At 43.2% G+C, this 23,748-nt stretch overlaps 2 protein-coding genes across 2 annotated transcripts; one reads left to right on the top strand and one right to left on the bottom strand.

The window, feature by feature from the left end:
* Positions 1 to 9,107: 9,107 nt before the first annotated feature.
* LOC310785534 (serine/threonine-protein kinase 3-like) lies at positions 9,108 to 19,274 on the bottom strand (the record flags this gene model as incomplete). The annotated part of the gene is made up of 11 exons (XM_083646649.1): positions 19,171 to 19,274; positions 18,636 to 18,716; positions 18,202 to 18,330; positions 17,555 to 17,669; positions 16,744 to 16,908; positions 16,371 to 16,538; positions 16,073 to 16,210; positions 14,087 to 14,212; positions 12,410 to 12,620; positions 10,024 to 10,217; positions 9,108 to 9,266 (listed from the first exon to the last, which is right to left on the bottom strand). The coding sequence occupies exons 1-11, from the start codon at positions 19,191 to 19,193 to the stop codon at positions 9,108 to 9,110; spliced, it is 1,509 nt and encodes a 502-aa protein (XP_083502775.1). The 5' UTR covers positions 19,194 to 19,274.
* A 350-nt stretch (positions 19,275 to 19,624) lies between these two features.
* Positions 19,625 to 22,889, top strand: LOC310785540 (DNA-directed RNA polymerases I, II, and III subunit RPABC4). Its single transcript, XM_083646656.1, has 4 exons — positions 19,625 to 19,709; positions 19,983 to 20,051; positions 21,282 to 21,374; positions 22,657 to 22,889. The coding sequence occupies exons 2-4, from the start codon at positions 19,991 to 19,993 to the stop codon at positions 22,677 to 22,679; spliced, it is 177 nt and encodes a 58-aa protein (XP_083502782.1). The 5' UTR covers positions 19,625 to 19,709; positions 19,983 to 19,990; the 3' UTR covers positions 22,680 to 22,889.
* The last annotated feature ends 859 nt before the right edge of the window (positions 22,890 to 23,748 follow it).

Here is a 23,748-nt window from a genome sequence, read left to right on the forward strand (position 1 = left end):
GAGATGAGTCACTGCTGCTGTGTGACTGTGTTGATACGAGTCACTGCTGCTGTGTGACTGTGTTGATACGAGTCACTGCTGCTGTGTGACTGTGTTGACACGAGTCACTGCTGCTGTGTGACTGTGTTGATACGAGTCACTGCTGCTGTGTGACTGTGTTGACACGAGTCACTGCTGCTGTGTGACTGTGTTGAGATGAGTCACTGCTGCTGTGTGACTGTGTTGATACGAGTCACTGCTGCTGTGTGACTGTGTTGACACGAGTCACTGCTGCTGTGTGAGTGTGTTGACACGAGTCACTGCTGCTGCTGTGACTGTGTTGATACGAGTCACTGCTGCTGTGTGACTGTGTTGACATGAGTCACTGCTGCTGTGTGACTGTGTTGACATGAGTCACTGCTGCTGCTGCAGTGCCTTGTAAGTGGACACCGGTGTGCAGGCGCACAGGTGGAACCCGAGCCCTCGTAGCGAGCCCCGCCATGCCAGCTCGTGACCCACTAACTCATACTCCAGAACCCTCGGCTGCTGCTGCTGCTGCAGGCGGGACGGGCCCTCTGCCTGACCCGGGTGAGGGGGACCAGAGGAGAAGCATCCAGCCTGAGGCGTGAGAGCTTTGATTACTCAAGACGGGTGGGGACACTCTCACTTTGCTGGGCGAGAAATTAACACCGACGTTTTCACTGTGGCTGGAAAGTGTTTCTACTATTAGCAGCCACTGTGGCAGCCAGCAAGCCACCATTTGTAGGTTAATTTCTTATCCTAAAATGGACTTCTTTGGTAAAGTGTCTCATCAATTTTAGATGCACCGGTTTGTGAGTGCGTGATGGATTTTATTTGTACCTTTTATGTTCCTCCTGTCCTAATAGCTGCTATACTCCTCCTCATCCTATCAAGAAGATTAGAGCTGAATTTCATAAACCATAAGAATAACCGCAATCTATTTTCCTCTATAGAATGGTACAGATACATCTAACTATCGAACTATATTGAATTGAGTAACTTGTGACTTATTATACAAACACTCAATTGTTGTAGGTCAGGTCAAGGATCAGCAACAGACATGTCAAGGAAAAGAATACAATGTGCTGGCTAATGTTAGCGTAGCCATAAGAATACACCTCGTCAGTCCAAGTGGAAGTGTTAATGTGTGTTTTTCTCTTAGTTTTCAGCAGCAACTTCCCTGCCAGAGCTGCCTACCAAGTCGCTGCTCTCCCCAGAGTAAGCGTTGAAAAGAACAACACACTTTTACACATACACAGCTGCATATTCCTCATAGATCAGTGGTTCTCAAATGGGGGTCCGGGGATCCCCAGAGGTCCATGGCACTTTGCCAGGGGGTCCGCAAAAGGTTTTGTTTGCAAAAGCTTCAGTTCAACGAAAATATTTCATGCTTTAAATCTAAAATGGTTCATGGATTACATTCTAATGTAACAAACCTATCAATTTAAATGTCAAGCACGTTACCGTGGAAACAATTAAGCTTAGCCCAAAATCACAAACCAGAATGAGGGGGTCCCCAATATATTTTCTATCTTGTAAGGGGACATTCACACCAAAAGCGTTTTTTTCAGTCAGACCGCTATGAAAATCATGTTGAGAGCGCTTCCATTGTGCACAAAACACAGCGCACGGAGCGTTTTTTGTGTGCTCCGTTTTGTTTCCCCCTGCAGTCGCGTGCAGTACAGATCAGAACACAACGACCACACGGACGGTAGCCAGCTGGTTTTGTCTGTTTGATGTTGTTCACTGTCAACACGAAAGCCAGATTATTGCCAATTCTGGCAGCAGCAGAGGTTGAAAATCCCTCGGGAGGAGAAAAAGGTAAGAGGAGGAGTGGAAAAGACGAGCATGGCGCTTTTCCTAATGTTCAACTTTTTTCAGCTTAAAAACGCCCACAGCGCTCCTCCAAAAACAACAGACACCACCAGCGTTTAAACGCCAGGCGCATTCATTAAAAGAGGAGCACGTCTAGCGCGTCCTTACATAGAGAATGAATTGCAGAAAGACGCTGGCAGCTCCAAAAACGCTTTTGGTCTGAATGTCCCCTAAGGGGTCCTCGGCTGAAAAACATTTGAGAACCACTGTCATAGATCCACATGGGCTGGCAAGGCTAACAAGGTAAACACTCAACCAGCCTCATCAATTAACAGTGAGCTAATGTTATCCACTTGCTTGTCTCTCTCCAGGGTGGACGGGTGGAGATCGAGGCAGTCGCTGTGCTGGGCCCTTTATCAGACTCCTGACTAGTCGGCCACATTACACACAAGTTGTAGTCGAACCATCAGGTGACCTTCTCGTTCCACCACAGGAGGAACCTTCCACTGTTTCCAGTTTACACATCAAAGACCAAACTAGGATGGTGTTCATTATCATCACCCTTATAGGCAGGACTGGAAATCTTTCTCCACTAGCTGCTCCAACCAAAGCTGATTGGTTTCCATTGAGCTGGAGAGTAAAAACACCAGCATCTGGCTTGTGGCTCATTTAGTTCCTCACACTGGTTACAGGAGAACCTTGATGAAGTGGGATTGTACCAGGATGACCAGTCCAAACATTCCCTGGTCCACAGCGGTCAGATGCAACGCAATATGAACTTCCTGCTTTGGGAGCTCATTTATTTTTTTGTGCCAGAGAAAAGCCAACCCACCTGAAAGTAATAAAGGCAGTAAAAACTCAGCTTGCAGAATGGTTATTCTCCCTAAAATGTCACGTCCACTAAATGCAATTAAACATTTATATATGCAACAAAATACTAGATGTCATTTGATGGTGTTTTTGACTTCCTCTCCATTTCCTGATGTTTGACACCATATTACAGCTTTGATCAGTATTGATAAGTGAAATAATGACACGACAGAAAAGAAAGGCTCTCACATGTTTGCTCTTAAGGAAAAGAGGTCGGCGGCCATGTTTGGAAAGTAGTGCCGGCTACCTCTTTTCCTTCCAAAAAGAACAATTATGTGCATTTTGGACTAACATTTCATCGTGTGGTGAGTACCCGAAGCACATGTATTTTGGCGCAGTGAGATGTGTGTTTTGGCAGATTTTTAACAGCTGTACCATTAGCCTCCATTCTATGGTGATAATTACTAACTTCACGACTGTAGCTCACTGTAAACTGAGTGGACAGTGCCGGTAAGGCATGGTGTATCTTGGTTATGTGGGGAGGATGTGGCAAATGAGCTAAACTTCCAAAAAAGTGGTGTATCCCTTTAAAGATCTGTGTGAACACTCCTGAGTACACCGAGGCTGTTCTGATATCAATGTCACACTTTCTCAGGTCGGCTTCATAGAAGATTAGGTTGCCTCTCTTTAGCTCCTAAAAAGCCAATTTTCCCAGTGAGAGAATCATCTCCCCCCGTTAGAAAATGTTGTTCATTTTAAAGTAAAATGCTTCAATCTGGTGCACTTTGAGAGCAAAATTAAGAGGCTTTAGATCTATAAAGAACTACAGACATGTTAGATAAAATCCTTTTTACTGGGCTGTTACTTTAAAATGATACAAAAAAATGTCTCCCCATATAATATAATTTATATTCTGCATGGCAGAATACTGCTCAATTAAATACAATGGCCCATCTACACAAACATCACTTACAGGGGAGTTACTTACCCATTCACTTCAATAGAACTGTCCCAAAAGTCTAGCCCCAATGCAAAATTTGAACGTTGTGGTGAGTTATGAGTATGACTGCTCCTTCTATAGCACACAGAGGAAGCAAATTTTTGCATTTCTGATCAACTGTCATATATCATGTTATTTATGAGGGCTTTAAAACATCAATGACAGATGAATAGATCGGAGGGGGGGGGGGGGATACCGAGGTCATGACCTCAGTGTCCTCAATGGTAGCTACGGGCCTGAGTAGTATACAAGTAGCATGTAGGCCAAAAACAGCTGCGTTCATAGTAGAACAATTACGGTAACGACCGGTGTCTCGTGTCCCTTTGAGATGAACAAATTGACCCAGAAGTTCAAGTGTGTAAAGAAAGCAGTCGTTTCATGTCTAAGATCAGATAAAAGCAGGAACTTTTATTACTTACACCTTTTCAAAATTGTATAAAGTAAACAAACAAATAAACAAAAAGATAATAAATTAGAGTTTTAAACATGGTTACATTCCACTCTGCAGCATCAGTCATTGCATGTGTATAGTGGAAATAATTGTGAGGAAAAAAATGAAACAAAATCATACAAAAAAAAAAAAAGTGATTTCCCAGATCACTCTACTGAATATGGCAGATTCTTACCAATGTGACCTTTCACCTGGGCATGTTATTGTACAGAGGAAAGCTCGTGTTAAAAGCCTAAAAAGCCACCTTCCAGCTGACCGTACTTAACTGCGCAGTTAATACAATATCACTCCACTACACAGCAAACGGAATCATAAACATGCATAGTCTAAAACAAGCATAAACCAAGCCACATATATTTTGACAAAGGGCAAAAATATTAACAGCCAAATCAGCCGCCATATGTCGCAAAAAATAAAACGTTAATAAATAAGTGTGAAATGCTTGTTGCCAATGCTCTGCTCGTGCAATAGAAAGAGTGAAAAGCATAGGAGCGAATAACACAAGTTAATGATTTCTGTGAAAAGCACTGGTCGACCTGGTCCCGTTAAGTTTGTGCATCAAAACAACCCGAAAAAGTGACGAAAAACAAGACATGTTGACTTAGCATCAGAGATATTGTCGATTCAAATTTGGATTCAGGTGACTGTCGATTCAATTTGGCCACATACTATTGATCAGATAAACGGACACATTAAAAGTGTGCCGCTACTGTCCACATCACATACCGGTATGAAATTTGTATGGGCCAAGGCTGAATATTAACATTCATATTATTGATGTAATAGAAACTTACAGGCAAATCTGACACTTTACTGCAGGTAATGTATACATGCATGTCTGAATTAATGTCATAATTCAATGTCCTACATCAACAGCCAAATTAAATTCCAGGCATGATGAGGTAGCCTGGGTAAACCAGCCTCCACGTGACCTCCATGTAGAATGTACTATCAGTCACGTAGAAACTTACGCTACAGTCTGTGACGTCACGTTGAAGGCTGGGTTCACCCAGGCCTAATGATGGGCAGTTTGTACTTTCCTTCATAAAGACACCAAACATGTTATTAGCTTGTTATAAGCGATTCCAATGACACGCACACAATCATGAACCGTTATCGCTGCATACCTTCAGTAAAGTGATCTAAAATTATAAGGGTAACCCAATTTTGCGTGCAGAGGACTAAGCATGCACTTCCTTGTTTTGACCACCAGAGGGCGGCTTGCATTGTACGTGGGCCTGGTGATCAAAACAAGGAAGTGTATGCCTCTGCACCTGCTCTGCACACACAATTGGGTTACTTACAATAAGACCGATATTAGGCTTTTAAACCCCACTTACATAAAAAGGAGAACAGATTTCACACCACACATTCAATTATTGACTTGGCCAGAATCATGAAAAACATTTCTTCAGCGTCAAAAACTTCTCTCAGGCACCTCACCTCATTTCCTTCATTAATAATAACATCTCGCCTCAACATCGGGACACAACTAGCCTTTTATAGTCTAGAAAACAACGGCTTTGGGGAGAGAGATGGTTTTCCTTATCACACTAGGTTGCTGAAATATACATATTTAACGCAAGTAATATATCAGGCAATATCTGGAGGCGGTTATCTCAATCTGATGTCGGAACTCGGAAGTGTGTCTCCTAAATCGGACTACAGCCATGCAATAGTTTACAGTACAAGTCGTGCCTTGAAGCCTAGAGTTGAATACAACTGGCCCTGAAATGTTATTGGCTTCTCCCTGCTTTACACAGAAGATGCCTCTGGCGTTGGTTTTGGAAAGCCGGTCCAAAAACTCTCTTCTGGACCTCGATGGGGAAACTCCTAATTTAATTTGAAGAATATAATCCAAATATTAGAACCGATCCTTCAGAAACCAGAAGGGGACTCTGAGAGCGCAGACCTCTGCCAAGGCCAACTGCTTTTTGCGAGTCGGATCCGGATCATTCTGGAATTTCATGGGTTCCTCCTTGGGTCCATGCTACACCATTCCACAAAGTTTCATGAAAATGGGTCCGGTACTTTTTCCATATTCCTGCTGACAAACAAACGGCACCGGCGAATACATAACCTCCTAGGCGGAGGTAATTAATTAAATGGCGCAAGTGTTCCGTTTCCCGAGCGCAGAAGGAATTTTGTAATGTGAAAGCTGACCAGCAGGGGGAGAGGGGACAATGGTACTCGGACACAGAACGAAAGCAATCGTTTCCGGGTGAGAAAGCACCCTAAGACGGACGTCCTACAGGGACTTTGGAATGCTTTTGTATCGTATGAAAATCAAGGACTTTTTTGGGGGGGCAAAGGAATGCATTTCTGTGCCGGTTCTGTTGGTTTACAATTGAAGGAGAGCAGTGCATCAATTCGCCAAAGATTTTGATATTCAATTCAAGGGGAACATTGGGTGAGTCTGTGCTCAGAGAGGTGACAGAGAAGTGGGTCAGGCATGTGATGATGAGGCACTAAGATGCATGGAAGTCTGCCAATATAGCTGCTGGTGCAGTGGGTGAATTAAGTAGCTCAGAACATACGGGGAAAAAAAAACATTTAAAGAAATGAAATCTAGAATAACAGACTCAAATTCAAAGTTGTATGGTCCACAGACGATTGAAGACATGCATGATCTGTTCTTCACTATCCTAATGAGTGTATTTCATTACTATAACTACGCAATGACTGTATTTCATTCTACTTTGACAAACAATGCGGCTTTCGCAATACACTTCAACTTATTCCCAAGTGAGTAAATGGACTTCGCCATCCAACTACTCTGGTACTTACATTGCTTTGCTTTTGAAAACCAGGTTTCAAATTTAAGGCATTCTTAACTTACCGTAAATTCCGGACTATAAGCCGCGGCTTTTTTCCCGTTTTTTGGCCCCTGCGGCTTATATAACGGTGCGTCTTATCTATGGATTTTTTCAGAAAAAAAAAAAAAAAAAAAAAAAATCTCTCTTTTTTAGCACTCTTTCTAACTATAAATCCACTTCTGTTTTAATTTCCTCTCTTGCCCTCTTTTCACCACACCGCGGACACTGTGTGCACTGTAAAAATAAACAACGGTGGTGTTGTGTTATGTTGTTTTGTTGAAATGTTGTAATACGGTAAATGGGAGCTTCCTCAAACAGCCATCTCTTCCCGACAATCCCCTCTGTGCGTGACCACTTACATATGGTAATTACGGTAAGCAAACGGCCACTCGGGCAACAACTCCCTCCCCCGACTACCAGGAGAAAATCACAAACCGGCGAATTCACACAAAGGAAGATCAAGGAATATTCACAACAAGACGAGCAGTAGAAGCAACACTCTCACTTACCATGGGGAAGGTACGCAGAAATTCACACGAGGCAGCTTTCAAGTTGAAAGCAGTCAATCTCGCATTAAAAGAGAGCAGCCGCCGATCAAACAGAGCAGCCGCGCGTAACCTGGGCAAAAGGGACTGTCCGTCCGGGGGAGAACTACTGAACAACTCCCTCCCGACTATCAGGAGAAAATCACAAACTTCGGCGAATTCACACAAAGGAAGATCACGGAATATTATAGGAGTGTGAAAACATCCACAATTACCAACGGGTTCCAAAACGCTGGACTGCTGCGGGATGAAGAGGATGACGCCACGGGGACTGCCCCCTAGTCCGATACCTCACGAGTCCGATACCTCACGAGTCCGACACCTCATGGTTTTGGGTTAGGGTCTGGGGGAGGTTAGGTTTAGGCGTGGGGGTGGGAGAGGTTAGGTTTTGGGTTAGGGTCTGGGGGATGTTAGGTTTAGGCGTGGGGGTGGGAGAGGTTAGGTTTTGGGTTAGGGTCTGGGGGAAGTTAGCCTCTTTTTTCGGACTCGTGAGGTGTCGGACTCGTGAGGTATCGGACTCGTGCCATGGCACCTGAAGGAGAGAGGAGAGTGGTTGACGAAGCCACCCTGAACCTGTTCGTTTCCGACACTGAAGATGAGGACTTTGGTGGTTTCAGTACGCAGGAAGAAGAGGAAGACGAGGATTAGTGACTTGACTTCTCTGGTTACAGGTTTGCTGCACATATACGGTAGCCTATTGTTGTGTGATTTTGTCTGGGGATTAGTGACCTGACTTTTGTTTTGTTTTGTTGAAATGTTAATAAATGGGAGCTTCCCCAAACAGCGATCTCTTTCCCGACATTCCTCTCTGTGCACGAACCCTTTCATATGGTAATTAAACATCAAAACACCCGCGGCTTATAGTCCGGTGCGGCTTATAGAAGAAAAAAATAGTCAATTTTGGTCCCGCGGCTTATACACCGGTGCGTCTTATAGTCCGGAATTTACGGTAATCATCATCGTCTTGATTGTCTTTGGTCAATGACAAACCGCCACAGCTTTTTGTTGTGGACGTTTCCAAACTTGGTTAGATACTATATGTACAATATAAGTCAAAGGCCCCAGGGAAAAAAAAGGACCAGCGGGTTATTTCCCCGCTGCAGTTTACCCCTCCTAAAATCTAGGGGGCACTGTTGGCCTGGGTGGATGTGTGTCGGGGGTGGATGTCCTTCCTTACGCGTCGACAGTGGAAAGCTGCATGGGATGAAAGGAGGAAGTGCATTTCATGACTTTCAGATGAATGATGGCCATGGCTTGGTTCTCTCGTTGTCCTGAGGGTCGTTCATGGGAAAGTAACTTCACAGTAACTGTAGACCAGTAAGAAGAAGGGACTGGGAGGAGGCTCGTCCAGAGGAGAATCAGAACGGAGGAGAAAGAGTTTGAGACAAAGTGGCATTGACTCACGAGTGTGGATTTCTATTGCAGGAGCCAAAATGGACGTCACACTGGAAAAGGACTATCCCACTTCCACTGACCACCATGAAGGCCAACTGCCCTCTCCTCTTGCATTATAAGAACTTAGTTAGCAGTCAGTCGGTACCGGGTCAGGAAAAGCACTGGGCTTCCAAACGGAGCACTAGGGTCATCTTAGTTTATCTGAGTCATTGGGACACTTAACAGGTGGTTCTGGGGAAAGCCAGGCTCGGGGAGAAGGCAACGAGGAGCAGCACTCAGAAGTTCTGCTGCCGTCGCTTCTTGGCATCCATGGCGTCCAGGATGGGCTGCCTCTTGGCGGTGTAGCGCTGCCTCAGCTCCTCAATCTCCCGCTCCATCATGGGGTCCAGGGCGCTAAGGCGCAACTGGAGCTCCTCGAAGTCCAGGTTCTTCAACTACAAACACAAACAAAGGCACACGACGGTAGAGAGTTACGACGCGGATCGATTTATATCAAATGTATGGAGCAAATGCTCAAATGTCTCAGCGCAATTTGTTCACTCTCGTTGAGGCAAATCCTGTGTGTACATCATCGCAGACGCACCCACAGACTTTGCAATGACTGTTTATTGAGCAGCAGCCAACATTATTTGAGGGCTGGGATGCAGATCTATCCTAAGCTGTCGGTTCTCTGAAGGCTTTGGGAGTTAGGGTTAACGGGTTAGGGTTAGGGTAACCCCAACATCAAAAACCTACTTGCTTCAAATAAACAGGGGGAAATATTGCTCCTACAGGTCTTGAGTAGTGATCTCCACAAGTAAGATAAAAAAAGCCCAGTGGAGACATAGAAGAAGGACATGTCTGAATGAGCTGAAGATTACAGCAAATAAAGAATAAACCTTTGGAAATCCCAATCAACTCTGTTGACATGGCAAAGACATGAATCTCGACTAAACGCAATAAAAAAAAGAGCATTTTGGCACAGCAACTGTCATATAAAGGGGCCAAATTGAGGACCAAGATCAGATTTCGAGATTTTATGCAGGAGAATTGGGTACCTTTTTCGCAGTGGGAATGCTGGTCTCTATTGATTTAGGTAAAAGTACATAGATTTTTTCCATAAAATAAAATAAGCCCCATTAATTACTGCAAGAGATCTTGTAGCACTGCATCCACTCACGAGTGAACCAGCGTCACAGAGACGCTACTCACAAAGTCAAAGTCTCCATCCTGAGGCACCTTCCAGTTGTCGGGGAAGACGTTCTTGGCCTGGATGTGGTAGCCGGGCTGGTCCTGAGGCTGGTTGTGGTTGTAGTTCTCCTGTTGCTGGGCCGCCTTGTTGGAGTCCTGCTTGTCAAAGTAATCCATGAAGGACGGGCGTAAAGGCTGCTGGGGGGTGGCGTGCCCTGCAGAGGAGGAGAAGAAAGTCATTCAAATATAGGGACTAAAAATGCGCTAGTGGGTTATCAATTTATTTAAAGGAATCTATTTATTTTTTTAATCACAATTCCATTTGAGATCATCAACTTGTCTAATCAATTAATTGAAGCTAATGATTGTGCTGGGATTAAATATTCTGGAGCAAGTGTTAGGGATGTAAATTTTAAGACCAATTAACCGAGTAATCATTATTAAAAAAAACAGCTGTTGACATACAAAATAGATTTTTTTTTACACCTGTCTCAACAAGTTAATCAACCAACCAAACTTCCTGCATTAGCTGTCATTGTGCTTCTGACGTGCTGCATTTCAAAATAATATGGTTGTCTTTTTGCGTGCAATTCTCCTAAATTGGACTACCGTAAATTCCGGACTATAAGACGCACCGGTCTATAAGCCGCACCTTCAAAGGTGACTATTTTTTTCTTCTATAAGCCGCACCGGTCTATAAGCCGCGGGTGTTTTGATGTTTAATTACCATATGTAAGGCTTCGTGCACAGAGGGGATTGTCGGGAATGGATGGCTGTTTGGGGAAGCTCCCATTTATTAACATTTCAACAAAACAAAAGTCAGGTCACTAATCCCCAGACAAAATCACACATTGTGGTATTTTTTGTTTTTTTTACAGTGCACACAGTGTCCGCGGTGTGGTGAAAAGAGGGCAAGAGAGGAAATTAAAACAGAAGTGGATTTATAGTTAGAAAGAGTGCTAAAGAAGAGAGAATTCCGTTTTTTATTTTTTTATTTTAGTTACTCACAGTACTATTGACCAGTCCAACTCAAAAGATATTCGGCAGTTTCACTTTGAGCTCTTGTTCCGCCGCTGGGCACACAGTGTCCGCGGTGTGGTGAAAAGAGGGCAAGAGAGGAAATTAAAACAGAAGTGGATTTATAGTTAGAAAGAGTGCTAAAGATAGTCCGGTCTGGTTATGACGAGTCTCGCTGGGTACAGTACGCCAAAGCGATATCCATTGACTCGATGATGCTGTTGTATGTTGCGCGTTTCTGTTGCACCAACGCGGAGAGGTCCTGCGGGACGAAAAAGCGCGTACCCTCCCAGGTGAGGGGCTTCTTCCCCGCAGCCTGGAGGATGAGTTGACGGTCGGGCCAGCGGAGTAGGCAGATGAAGATGGCCCTCGGTGGCAGGCCGGGGTCTGGACGTGGCCGAGGCGCCCGGTGTGCGGGAGAAAGGAGGAGGAGGAGAAACCGCCACCTCCACAGCCAGCCACCTCACACACCCCAACTGTTTAATAGTGCCCGGCTCGCATGCCTCTCGGTCGGCTGGCCGGACAATATGCACCCCGCTGCAGCAGCAGCTTCGGGAGGTTTTCTCACTGTGTTCGGGACTTCGGCTCTAACTCGGCCAGATGGCTGGACACGAGTGAAACTCTTCACGGTTGCATTATTTTCTTTAGTGAGTGAGTGGATGGACTTCTGCACGTTTTCAAACTTGTTTTCAAGCTGCTCAAAACCTCTGAGCGATGTCGGACTTAATCGATAGTGTTTCACGGAGTAAAAGTTTAGCCCAAGCGGTGTATCTCCAGCCTCCAGCAGGTGAGTCATTTCCTCATTCATGGCGTGATTGCTTCGTCTTTTTCTTTCTGCTTACCTGTGTTGTGTTATGTTATGTTATGTTGTTAAAAGAGGGCAAGAGAGGAAATTAAAACAGAAGTGGATTTATAGTTAGAAAGAGTGCTAAAAAAGAGAGATTTTTTTTTTTTTTTGGAAAAAATCCATAGATAAGACGCACCGTTATATAAGCCGCAGGGGGCAAAAAAGGCCAAAAAACGGGAAAAAATGGCTTATAGTCCGGAATTTACGGTATTTGCCTGCTTTGCCTGCTAAATGGCTTATAGTCCGGAATTTACGGTATTTGCCTGCTTGCTTGGCTTTTTTCTACCTCTGTATACAGTAAGCGGTGAAAGTTAAATTTCACCCTTGTGTTAAATCATTTCAGAAAAAAAAGAAAAAAGAAAAGAAAAGCACATTGTTGATTAATCGATTAATTTTATGTTTGATCGATCAAATTCTTAGCGGCGATTAATCGGCTGTCGACCAATCATCATCATCCCTAGTGTAGAGTGTGAATGTGATTATTACACTTCGGTTTTGCCCCCCCTCCCCTTCCCAATTGTGAGATGGTGTGTGTGTGCTCACTCCTCATGGATCCCTGCTGGTCTTCCTCCTCCTCTTCCTCATCACTGTTGATGACCATGGTGCCCAGGTCCGACTCCAGCATGGTGTTGCCGTGCTCGATCATGGTCTGTGCGCCGTCGCTCATGGTGCTGGAGCTGCTGGTGGCCCGCATCGTCCCGGCTCCCTCCGAGCCCGACTTCACCATGGTGTGAGAGTCCACCTCCGTCTCCTCCTCCTGGCGGGACACAAGTCACATCTGCTGGGCGCTTTCATCAAAACACTGCTTTACAACACTAGCAATTCTTGTGTATGGGCAAGATAGCTGGGATAAGAAGGTAACAAGGTCAATGTTCATTAGGGGTGGGAATCGCTGAGTAGCTCACGATACGATATGGTCACGATACGATACAGCGATTCTGCGATAATCGATATATTGGAAGACGATACATCACGATACCTGTGTAACTGAAGAGAAAAAAATACCCCTAAAAGGCAAGAAGCAGGTATTATGTATTTATTAGCAGAATTGACATGAACTCTCTCAGAGTTCACTCACTCACTCATAACATTTTCGATACCACGGAGGAAAAGTTACACATTAAGTCTTTTTATTATTATTATTAAAACAAGAAAACCTATATAACCTACCTACCTATATAATTTCTAAAAGTAGATATTAATGAGCAAACATTTCCATTCATGTAGCCTACAGTACTTATGTTTTTGTTTCAACTACAAACATAAATAAACGTCAACTTGAAACTATGTTTCAACTACCACACACAGCATAATATTTTAGCCTGTTTATTTAAAAAAAAAAATTTTTTTTTTTTTAAATAAACATATCGATACTTGGTGCCAGTGTATCGATAACGTATCGCAAGTGGAAATATCGCGATACCGCGAGTATCGATATTTTGTCCCACCCCTAATATTCATAACGGATGGTATTATAAGAATTGTTAGAAAAACAATAAGAATGTCTGAGAGTCTCAAACTGACTTCAGAAGAATAGTACAAGGACTGAATATGTGTCTGCATGTATAGTCTTTTTTTTCAATACTGTATTAAAATGTCCCAGGTCTTAGAACTTGTGCAAATAAAAAACATTTGTTCTATGGGTTACCGTTTGTTCAAATGGTAGCCAGATATACATGCACCCAAGCTTGACAGCCAATTGAAAGAATGACTGGATATGTATAATTGTTCATTACTAGCCCAAGCCCAAAACCAAGTATTGAAATCCCCTGACTCTTTCAGGTTTCCATGACTACAGGAACCTTGTTGGTAACGTCCTGGTGTACGTACAGAGTTGACTCTTTCAGGTTTCCATGACTACAGGAACCTTGTTGGTAACGTCCTGGTGTACGTACAGAGTTGACTCTTTCAGGTTTCCATGACTACAGGAACCTTGTTGGTAACGTCCTGGTGTACGTACAGAGTTTACTCTTTCAGGTTTCCATGACTACAGGAACCTTGCTGGTAACGTCCTGGTGTACGTACAGAGTTGACTCTTTCAGGTTTCCATGACTACAGGAACCTTGTTGGTAACGTCCTGGTGTACGTACAGAGTTGACTCTTTCAGGTTTCCATGACTACAGGAACCCTGTTCCTAACAGCCTGGTGTACGTACAGAGTTGACTCTTTCAGGTTTCCATGACTACAGGAACCTTGTTGGTAACATCCTGGTGTACGTACAGAGTTGTCGTCCTCCTCCTCCAGCTCTCTCTGCTGCTCCTGCTGCCTCTTGGCTTTCATCTCCATGGCCTCAGTGATCAGGTCCCTCAGGATGCTGACCGGCTTGGCCTGGCTGATGAACGGGTGCTGGACATTCACAACAGCAAAAAGAGATTGTTGTTTGCACCAAGTTTGACCAGTCACACACCAGAATTGTGGGTACAATTATTATCGCCTTTTTTGTTGTTGCTTGCTATAATACTGACAGTCATTATTCACAATTATTAGTCTTAATGGTTTGAGGACAAAAGTTATTTTATATATATATTTAAAAAAAAAAGCATAATTGCCATTCGAGTGTTTGTGTATGGCCAAATTCTATGATTATTCATTGCAAAAATTGAAGATGAATGTGTAGCGCTAGTCTATATAAAGAGTTAATTTCCAAAAAGCTACTTTATTCGTGCGTGCAAGTGTGTGTTTCTTTCCCCAACCTGTAGCAGCTGTGTGGTGGTTGCTCTATGCTCTAACCTGTAGCAGCTGTGTGGTGGTTGCTCTATGCTCTAACCTGTAGCAGCTGTGTGGTGGTTGCTCTATACTCTAACGTGTAGCAGCTGTGTGGTGGTTGCTCTATGCTCTAACCTGTAGCAGCTGTGTGGTGGTTGCTCTATGCTCTAACCTGTAGCAGCTGTGTGGTGGTTGCTCTATGCTCTAACCTGTAGCAGCTGTGTGGTGGTTGCTCTATGCTCTAACCTGTAGCAGCTGTGTGGTGGTTGCTCTATTCTCTAACGTGTAGCAGCTGTGTGGTGGTTGCTCTATTCTCTAACGTGTAGCAGCTGTGTGGTGGTTGCTCTATGCTCTAACCTGTAGCAGCTGTGTGGTGGTTGCTCTATGCTCTAACCTGTAGTAGCTGTGTGGCGGTTTCTCTATACTCTAACCTGTAGCAGCTGTGTGGCGGTTGCTCTATACTCTAACCTGTAGCAGCTGTGTGGCAGTTGCTCTATGTTCTAACCTGTAGCAGCTGTGTGGCGGTTGCTCTATACTCTAACCTGTAGCAGCTGTGTGGCGGTTGCTCTATGGTCTAACCCATACATGGGCAACATACGGCCCGCGGGCCGTATGCGGCCCGCGGGCGCCCCCTGTGTGGCCCGCGATGGAATTGCAAAAAAAAAAAAAAAAAAAAAAAAAAATTTTTTTTTTTTTTTTTACAGTGCACCTGAACGCAACATGGAAGATACCCGCTGAATAAGTGTCCAAATGTTCATGTCATTCTGGCCAATACTCTTCTGTTATAGCATTTCAGTCTGGAATATGGAATATATTTCAATAATATTTATGACTAAAAGGCTAAAAGTAATCTCATGTGTAAGAAATGACTGTTCTACATTGAAGTAGAAATTTAAATAATTAACTTGTTGGTTTTGGATTTATTTAGCTTCAAGAGTGCATTTTTGTTCTTGTGTGACCCTCAACACAGGCTTTGAGAATCCCGGGCCACTTACTGATACTTAAGCTTAAAATAACCCACTCATATTCTGGTTTATTTCAAGAAAAACATTTCGGCTAGTGGAAATTCGAATTGGCTGGTAACTTTAAAATCTAGCAGCCATATTGGCAGGTGGTCAAAAAAGTTAATTTCAAGCACTGAAGAGGGAGAGCGGGTGGTGACATAGGAGTGAGTGAGAAAAGGATCAAATATTGGTGGTTAAGACTGAATAATGACATCACAACTGTTAATTTAAAATGAGTTATTCCTCTAAACCTGGCTTCAAATGCCCAAAATGTTTCGCGCTGGCGCCGTTCAGCCCTCAGCAAAAACTGGTAGCGAGGACATTTTTTTGTGGCCCTCTCTATCATCAAAGTTGCCCATCCATGGGTTACGGCGTGACAATATTTGTTCGGCCCCCGGCAACAATCTGGGTTTCTCATGTGGCCCCCCATGAAAAACAGTTGCCCACCCCTGGTCTAACCTGTAGCAGCTGTGTGGCGGTTGCTCTATGCTCTAACCTGTAGCAGCTGTGTGGCGGTTGCTCTCTGCTCTGGGTTCTTGACCAGACACTTCTTCACAAAGTCTGTGAATTCATCTGTCCAAAGCTCAGGCTTTCTGAATGTTGGAGGGGGGTTAGTGGGGATCATGAAGATCGCCTGGTGGAACAGAGAAAGGCAGAGGGGTCAGATGGAGTGAGGAGAAAATGAGTCCAGCCTCCCTCACCCTCCCCTGGAGTACAGCAAGTGGGTCCTGTTGGTCATCTTCAAACACTCGCCACCCACTTCTTCAACTAGACCCGCCCAATTTCAGACTCACTCTCATGGGATGGATGTCAGCGTAGGGGGGCTTGCCCTCGGCCATCTCTATGGATGTGATGCCCAGGGACCAGATGTCAGCCACGCAGTTATAGCCAATCTCCTGGATCACCTCCGGGGCCATCCAGAACGGAGTCCCAATCACAGTGTTTCTCTTTGCCATAGTGTCCTTGACAGAGGAAACATTACAGTTATTCACATTCTAGACATCATGTTTTGAAATGAATTCACAAAATCAATAAGACCATACATTTCAAATTTGGTACTAAACTGGATGATGAAATACAACAACATGCATCTGCTTTGTCACGACAAATCCTTATTTTCTCATTATTGTGAACAGTAACACTGTGAGAGCTGGAGTATAATGTTACCGTTAGTTGTCCAGCAACTCCAAAGTCGGCCAGTTTAGCGTGTCCCTCTGTGTTGAGCAGGATGTTCCCGGCCTTGATGTCCCGATGGATCTTCCTCATGAAGTGGAGGTACTCCAGACCCTTCAGTGTCGACTTTAGGATGGTGGCAATCTCATCTTCTGTCAGCTGAGGTGAGATGGAAAGAGAAATCACACATTAGTTGAGATCCGAGAATGAATAGAAATAACTATTTATGTGGACATTATATAATGGGTATATTCGGCCAATTATCTCCAAAGACATCCATATTAATTATTCCCCTAACACATAACTAGCTGTTTTTAAGAGATATATATGTGTTGATATGTCAATTCTTATAACTAGGAAACTAATTTACTAAGAAATACATGCTGTGTCCTTTTCACCTTTTATTCTTCTTATGCATGAACTTCATGAATGCTAACTTTACAGAAAACCTTTAGCTGGTTTGATAATAATTGTAAAAAAAAAAACAGCCTTGAGGGCATTCTTTGATTTAATCATGAGTGATTCAGTGATGCCAATGGTCATGGGGCTGTATCTCCACCACAAAACAGCAAACCTCAATGTCTTGGTCAATAAATGTCAGAAAAGTAGTGAGAAACTTTCCAAACAAAACTGCACTGCTAAATGTTTGGTAAGAATATCAATCTTGGATATAAAAATAGGTAACTGTATCTCTGCTCTCAGTGCATCAAAGACAATAGGAACTGTCCAGTGACGAACCAGTCATGTTTCAGTATGGCCACATACAGAATTGAAACTATTCGACCAGTCGGTGGGAAGCACCGACCGTTTTGTTCCGCAATCTGATGATGTCGGAGACGGAGCCGGCCCCGCAGTACTCCATGACAATCCACAAGTCTGTGTTCTTGAAGTAGCTGCCATAGTACTTCACCACATAAGGACTAGGGAGGAAATGACACACAAACAAAATGCTTTGGGTATATTCACAAGACAAGACAAAGTTCCACTTTGGAACAAAAATAGCAGAAGTGAGAATATTACAGAAAAGGTCAAGTCATCCCAGGGCAGTAGCTGCAGTAGCTACGTTAATACCGCTGTTGTAAATGAAAAGCCAAATTTAAAACTATCTGATGTAGACAAGCAAATATAACACTATTGGGCCCACTGAACGTTTTCATTTATGTAGTGATTATAGCAAGTTGGTAGCTACAACCTTCTAGGACTTGGTGAAACTGAAAAACAATGCAGAAAAAGCGAAATATTCTTTCCTGTGCCAATCTTTCCACTTCAGTTGTTTTCTAGGAGTAGGGGCAGCCAGCTCCCTCTATATTTGATGCTTATAACAGAAAGACATTCTGAACCATCAGGCCTTGGTAGTATTACTTGATAAGGCTTTTTCTAGCAGCAGGGACAGCATTCAAGCCGTGTAGGATACGGGGGCTTCCTAACAGAAAGTTGTGTTTGCTTTCCAACCTGTCACACTGCTGCATGATGGAGATCTCCTTGATGATCTCCTGCAGGTCAGACTCCACAGGAACCTGCTTGATGGCCACCACCTGGCCCGACTCCTTGTGTATGGCCTTGAACACGCTGCCATAGGAACTACACACACACACACAATTTAAGAATAATATATCAACAAACAATTTTCTAACTTAATGTCTTCTCAACATAAATATCAGATTTACAAAGTTGACATCAAACAAGAATAGGATGCATCTAGTGTTGACTATTGTGTCTGTTTTCTCTCATGGACACTGTCAGGCTGTTTCCACTCAATACCAGAAAAATGATGCAGTGGAAATGTAGGTTAATGAATTGACAGTGGGGGTCTGCAGCAAAGCATTATGGTTGGACACTGAGGACAACGCAGTGAATATGGACATAAACAAGATATCCCTTCTTACCCTTCACCTAGCTTCTCCAGGACATCAAACACTTCCTCTGGTTGTTTGGTCAGACTGTCTTCACTCAGCTTTTTCAGCTTGCTGTGAGAAAGAAAGCATTCTAATATAATACCAATATAAAAGTGGAACTGAGAATGGTTTGTCTTAGCCTCTCAACGCCTAGGTTTGTCAAACAAAATGAGGTGTGGAATTTCATCCATTCTGTTTAGCGTTAGCTGTAACGCCCCATGAACTAGCTAGCTAAGTTGAAAGTGATATGAAAAAGTAAGTTATACCAGACAAAGATACAAGCCAATACAGTATTTGAAAACGAAACACACTGTTCGTGAATTCGGTAAAGAATGACACATTAACAACGAGGTTAAATGACTAGAGACGTTGACATAAACTAGCGTTGACGTTAACAAAGCTAACTAGCTACCGTTTGCTAACGTTAGCCAAGCAAGACAGGACAGCTGTCCGTCTACGTTAGCCGTCTAGCTAACCTAGTTATTAGCTTGCAAGCTGGCTTGAAACCGACCGGACGAGTACAAACCTTTTGGGCGCAGAGGGCTCCATGATCTGTAACTTCAAAAAGTAAACAAACAGTAAACGAATGGTAAAATGAGACAAGTTATTTTAGTCACGATGTGAACATCCTCCACAGTCCAGCCACACAGTCGTTGTTGTCAAAAAACTAGTGGGCCAGCTGTGTCTCGATGGTCTGTTGGGTTAGTTTTCACCATAGCACCCTCTGTCGAAGCGGAGTGCACATTGAAATATCACGAGTTCTGTTAAATAGAATTTCAAAAATCAACTATTAACGTTATTACACAGAACACCTTTTTTTTTTTTTTTTTTTTTACTAATAACATAGTTTATTTTTGGCGTTTTATTTAACAGAAGTCATGATTTTTCGATGTGCACTCCGCTTCGACAGAGGGCGCTATGAAAACTAACCCAACACAACAAATACACATAATGACCAATCACAAGCCGCTTTGTTGCGAGGTCGACAATAGGTTCTACGCATGTGCACAGTGGCCAGTGTGATGAAAAGACAAGTAAACAGCTAACATTTGGCACAGATAAGAGGTGAGCTATCTTGTTTTGTGTATGTAGCTCACATTTACTATGCTTTTATTTAATTTAGTGTCTTTTGAGCTTGCCCAATGACTGCTGTTGTTCAGCTGACGGCAACATCACCCGGATCACCGACTGTGGCTGATCTTGTCAGCATCACCATGCTGTTCTCTTGCTCAACTGTGTTAGCGAGTTTAGCTGCAGAGGATGAGGAGGAGGGTGGTGATGGTGATGGTAGTGGTCTGAGACACAACGTTAACAGTTTGTCCACTCTTTTTTTTGTAGAAGCAAGTATGGATCCCCAGAAAGATATGGCACCGCCCAAGCAGCAGCCGATGATCTACATATGTGGAGGTAAAGTAGGGGATGCGCTGCCTCAAAGCTCGTATAAAACGTTCTCTGTTTGTTCCACTGTGACTGATAAACTAACAATAACAACCCCAAGAACAGCTTGACGTTCGTTCTTGGGACAGGTAATGTTAGCAAAATCAGAAAGAGATGAATTTACCAAACAAATTTACACGAACCAGTAAATCAATTTAGTTCTAAACATTGTGATTGGTGCTGGTAATTCTTGAGGAGACCTGGCAACTCGCACACAGCAAGTCAAAACAAGGCTATTGTTTTCCGGTCTTGAATGAGCGCAGACTTGAATTCTGTGAACAATCTTATATATACTTATATATAAAGTATATATAATTATATATACTTATATATAAAGTATATATAAAGTATATATAAATGACACAGACGTGGTCTGAGCTTTTTTAACCCAGGTATTACAAAAGACCCCACTGATGCTAACAGGTCTAAAGTCATGTTATACTGTAACAGTTATAGCAGTCTGGCGCACTTACAGTAGTGACAAGCAAGTCAACAGTAAAACTGACAGGTTTTAGTATTGAGTTTGGCATCAGTGGGCGTAAACCATAGGAGAGCGAGCCCAGTTTCCTCAGCGTTGCTGCCTAACAAAACCGGAAGGTGTCCTCAAGAATATTCACATGCAAGAACAATACTAACTCACATGCAAAGTGCACATAGATTATAACATTAATACCTAAAAAAAGTAAAATTACTTGGGATTTTAGCATAGTGAGATGAGATTTGAGCACAGTGCACAGAGTAGTTGGCTTGTACACTCTGTAGCGTAGCCAATGTGTTAGGTACACCCATAAAGAACTAAGTCAGAGAAAGTTTTAAGTTTTAGCTTGAGAAAAGCCTGAATCTTTTGGGATACAGATTTCATGAGGAGTCAGAAACCTGATGATGCTTCATGCTGACTCCAGTTATTTCCATGATTCTTGCTATTCTACTATGGCCTCTCTAATTAATAAGGTCACTGCCAGTGCCTACAGGCACTGTTGCACATGTATACATTTACATTGTAGATATTCAGTTTATACAGTGATACATACCGTTTGTTTGCCCTCTTTTTGCCTTGCGGTTATTGTTGCATGTTGAGTATTTTCAATCATAATCCAACCTCCAATACAGACGAGTTGTCAGCAGTAATGGAGCTGTCTTTGGATGACTGAATAATATGTGTCATAGTTCTTATGGAAGCGTGTTTTCTTCCCTTCCCAGAATGCCACACTGAAAATGAGATCAAGGCTCGCGATCCAATCCGATGCAGGGAGTGCGGCTACAGAATCATGTACAAGAAGAGAACAAAGAGATGTATCCTTTGAAGTGTGTGTGTGTGTGGGTGTGTGTGTGTGTGTGTGTGTGTGGGTGTGTGTGGGTGTGTGGTGAGAGAGATAGATAAAAGGGGATATTTTCTTCCACATGAATGAAAAAAGCTACTATGTATGTATCTCTGTATGTATGTGTCTCTGTTTCATCTTCCTTGGACACAGTCAGCCTGACAGCATTCATATTTGGCACGGGGTACCATCAGGGGTCCTGAGCAGACATTGACAGGGCCACATTTTTTAATAAGGTAATTAGGGCCGACTAAATGGGCAAAGTGGTTAATTAATTAGTGGCAAAAATGAGTGAACACAGGTTCAGCACCACGGAGAGCGCCATTCGTTACCTACTGGTGGAGTACACACTTGGCGGGAGTTGGAATCAGCCAGGGAGGTGGACTATGAAAGCCCTCTGGGGTGAGAGAGAGGAGAGGCTGCGTGCCAACCCTGTGAGCGACGCCTGACTAAATGGCCAGTGATTGTGAGCTCCAACAGGTATCAGAGCTAGTAGCTTGTAGTTTTTCTGGTTATTGGTCAAATTCCAGATGGAATAATCAAAGTAGTAGAACATGGCTTGACTGGGTGCCCAGAGTCATATTATATAGAGACAAAACAAACGTGAGGGATTGAACAAAGGCAAATTGTAAATATGATGCACAGCAATACTTAATTTGTTCTTTGTCATGGAAAAGTAATTTAGTGTATTCCTGAGATATTGCCATATAGGACAAGGCTGCTTTTTATACACTAGGCATCTCGCGCGCTCGATGCCTAGGCTCGCTCTCCCAGGCCCAGCTGGCCTAGCCTAGGTAAACCCAGCCCCCACGTGACTGAGAACAGGTCTGAGAGCAGGTCACGTGGGGGATGGGTTTACCCAGGCTACAGCTGGCCCTGCAGCTCGCATACGCAGCTCGGCCGCTGCGCGACCTCGCCCTGGCTACTCCTTGATGGCATACTTAAGGGATGGTGGATCACCTGTCCTGGAGCTGGCAACATACAGCTGTCCATGGCTGAAGACGGGGGTCTGAAGTCAGACTCCCACTTATTTTTTGTGACATCAGGGATTTATGACATCACTGATGATGTCACACATCACTGGGATTTATGACATCACTGATGATGTCACAGTGGGATTTATGACATCACAGCGGGACAGAGAGACAGACAGACAAAGCCCTATCTCCCATTTATATACTGATTATGATACTGAATGTGATGACTATACAGACTAAATGTGATAACAGTACATTTCCTTGACTCTTTGATCTCAGTGGTTGTGTTCGATGCCCGGTGAAGAGGAGGGCAGAACTTCTGCTTGTTTTTTTGTTGTCTGCTGCTACTTTTGTAGTGTATGACGATGTAAATAGGTTCACAACTCCATAAACTCTGACCTACACACCAGGCTTCACCACAGATTTCTGAATTATGGTCAAAAATGTCAATGTTTATGTAGATGCCTCACAAACAGTGCTGTTTTTTTATTCTGTTTACCCAAGAGTGATGGATGAAAGTTATGGTTTATTATAAACAAAGATTTTCACTGAACCTCACTGTTATCACTGTTTCTATTTATTTGATCCCACCCTTTATAAATATCAGTAGCATCATACCCAGTGCCCAGCCTATAATAAGAATGCCAAGTAGAGCTGGGTATTGGTTGGTTCAAATTTCAAGAATCAATTTGATTCCGATTCACAAGGTTGCGAATCGATTAATTTCGATTTGATTCGATTCCGATTCGATTAATTTCAATATCGATTTGGTTAGTGATACCAAAACGTGTTTTTTGAGCTGTACCCTGAATTACATGACTGTCCAGTTATGTAACACAGGGGGTTCCCAACCTTTTTTGCGCCAAGTAGATACATGGGGAAAAAAAGTTGCAGACATGTCGTCAATTTTAATGGTTTTAGTTAGGGATGCACCGATATGAAAATTTTGGCCGATGCCGATAACCGATATTAACATTGCTGTTATGGCCGATAACCGATATTTACCGATGTCGATATGATCTGTATAAAACCACATTTTTATGATCATCACATTTTGTACATACTGAAAAACACATGTTAACACTGAATTTGAAAAAGTTATGCATTTCTTTATTTGCAAAGCCTTTGGAAAAGCCCATAAATCATAGATTTACTGCATTATTTCATATCAATGTGAAGAATTGTTGCAATATTAACACATTGAGTGCCAGCCATTTTTTCATCCTGTAGGTAAGTTGTGCCAGGTTTTTTTTTGAGGATTCTGGCTCATTTTACAAGAGCCGAGCATAATTTTCTGGTTGGACTTTGTGAACACAAAGTTCAGAAAAGTACTAATAGAATGTGTGCTTTCTCTGTCTAAAAGAGTTAGTT

Source organism: Poromitra crassiceps (genome assembly GCF_964638095.1).
Source record: "Poromitra crassiceps genome assembly, chromosome: 11".
NCBI lineage: Eukaryota > Metazoa > Chordata > Actinopteri > Beryciformes > Melamphaidae > Poromitra > Poromitra crassiceps.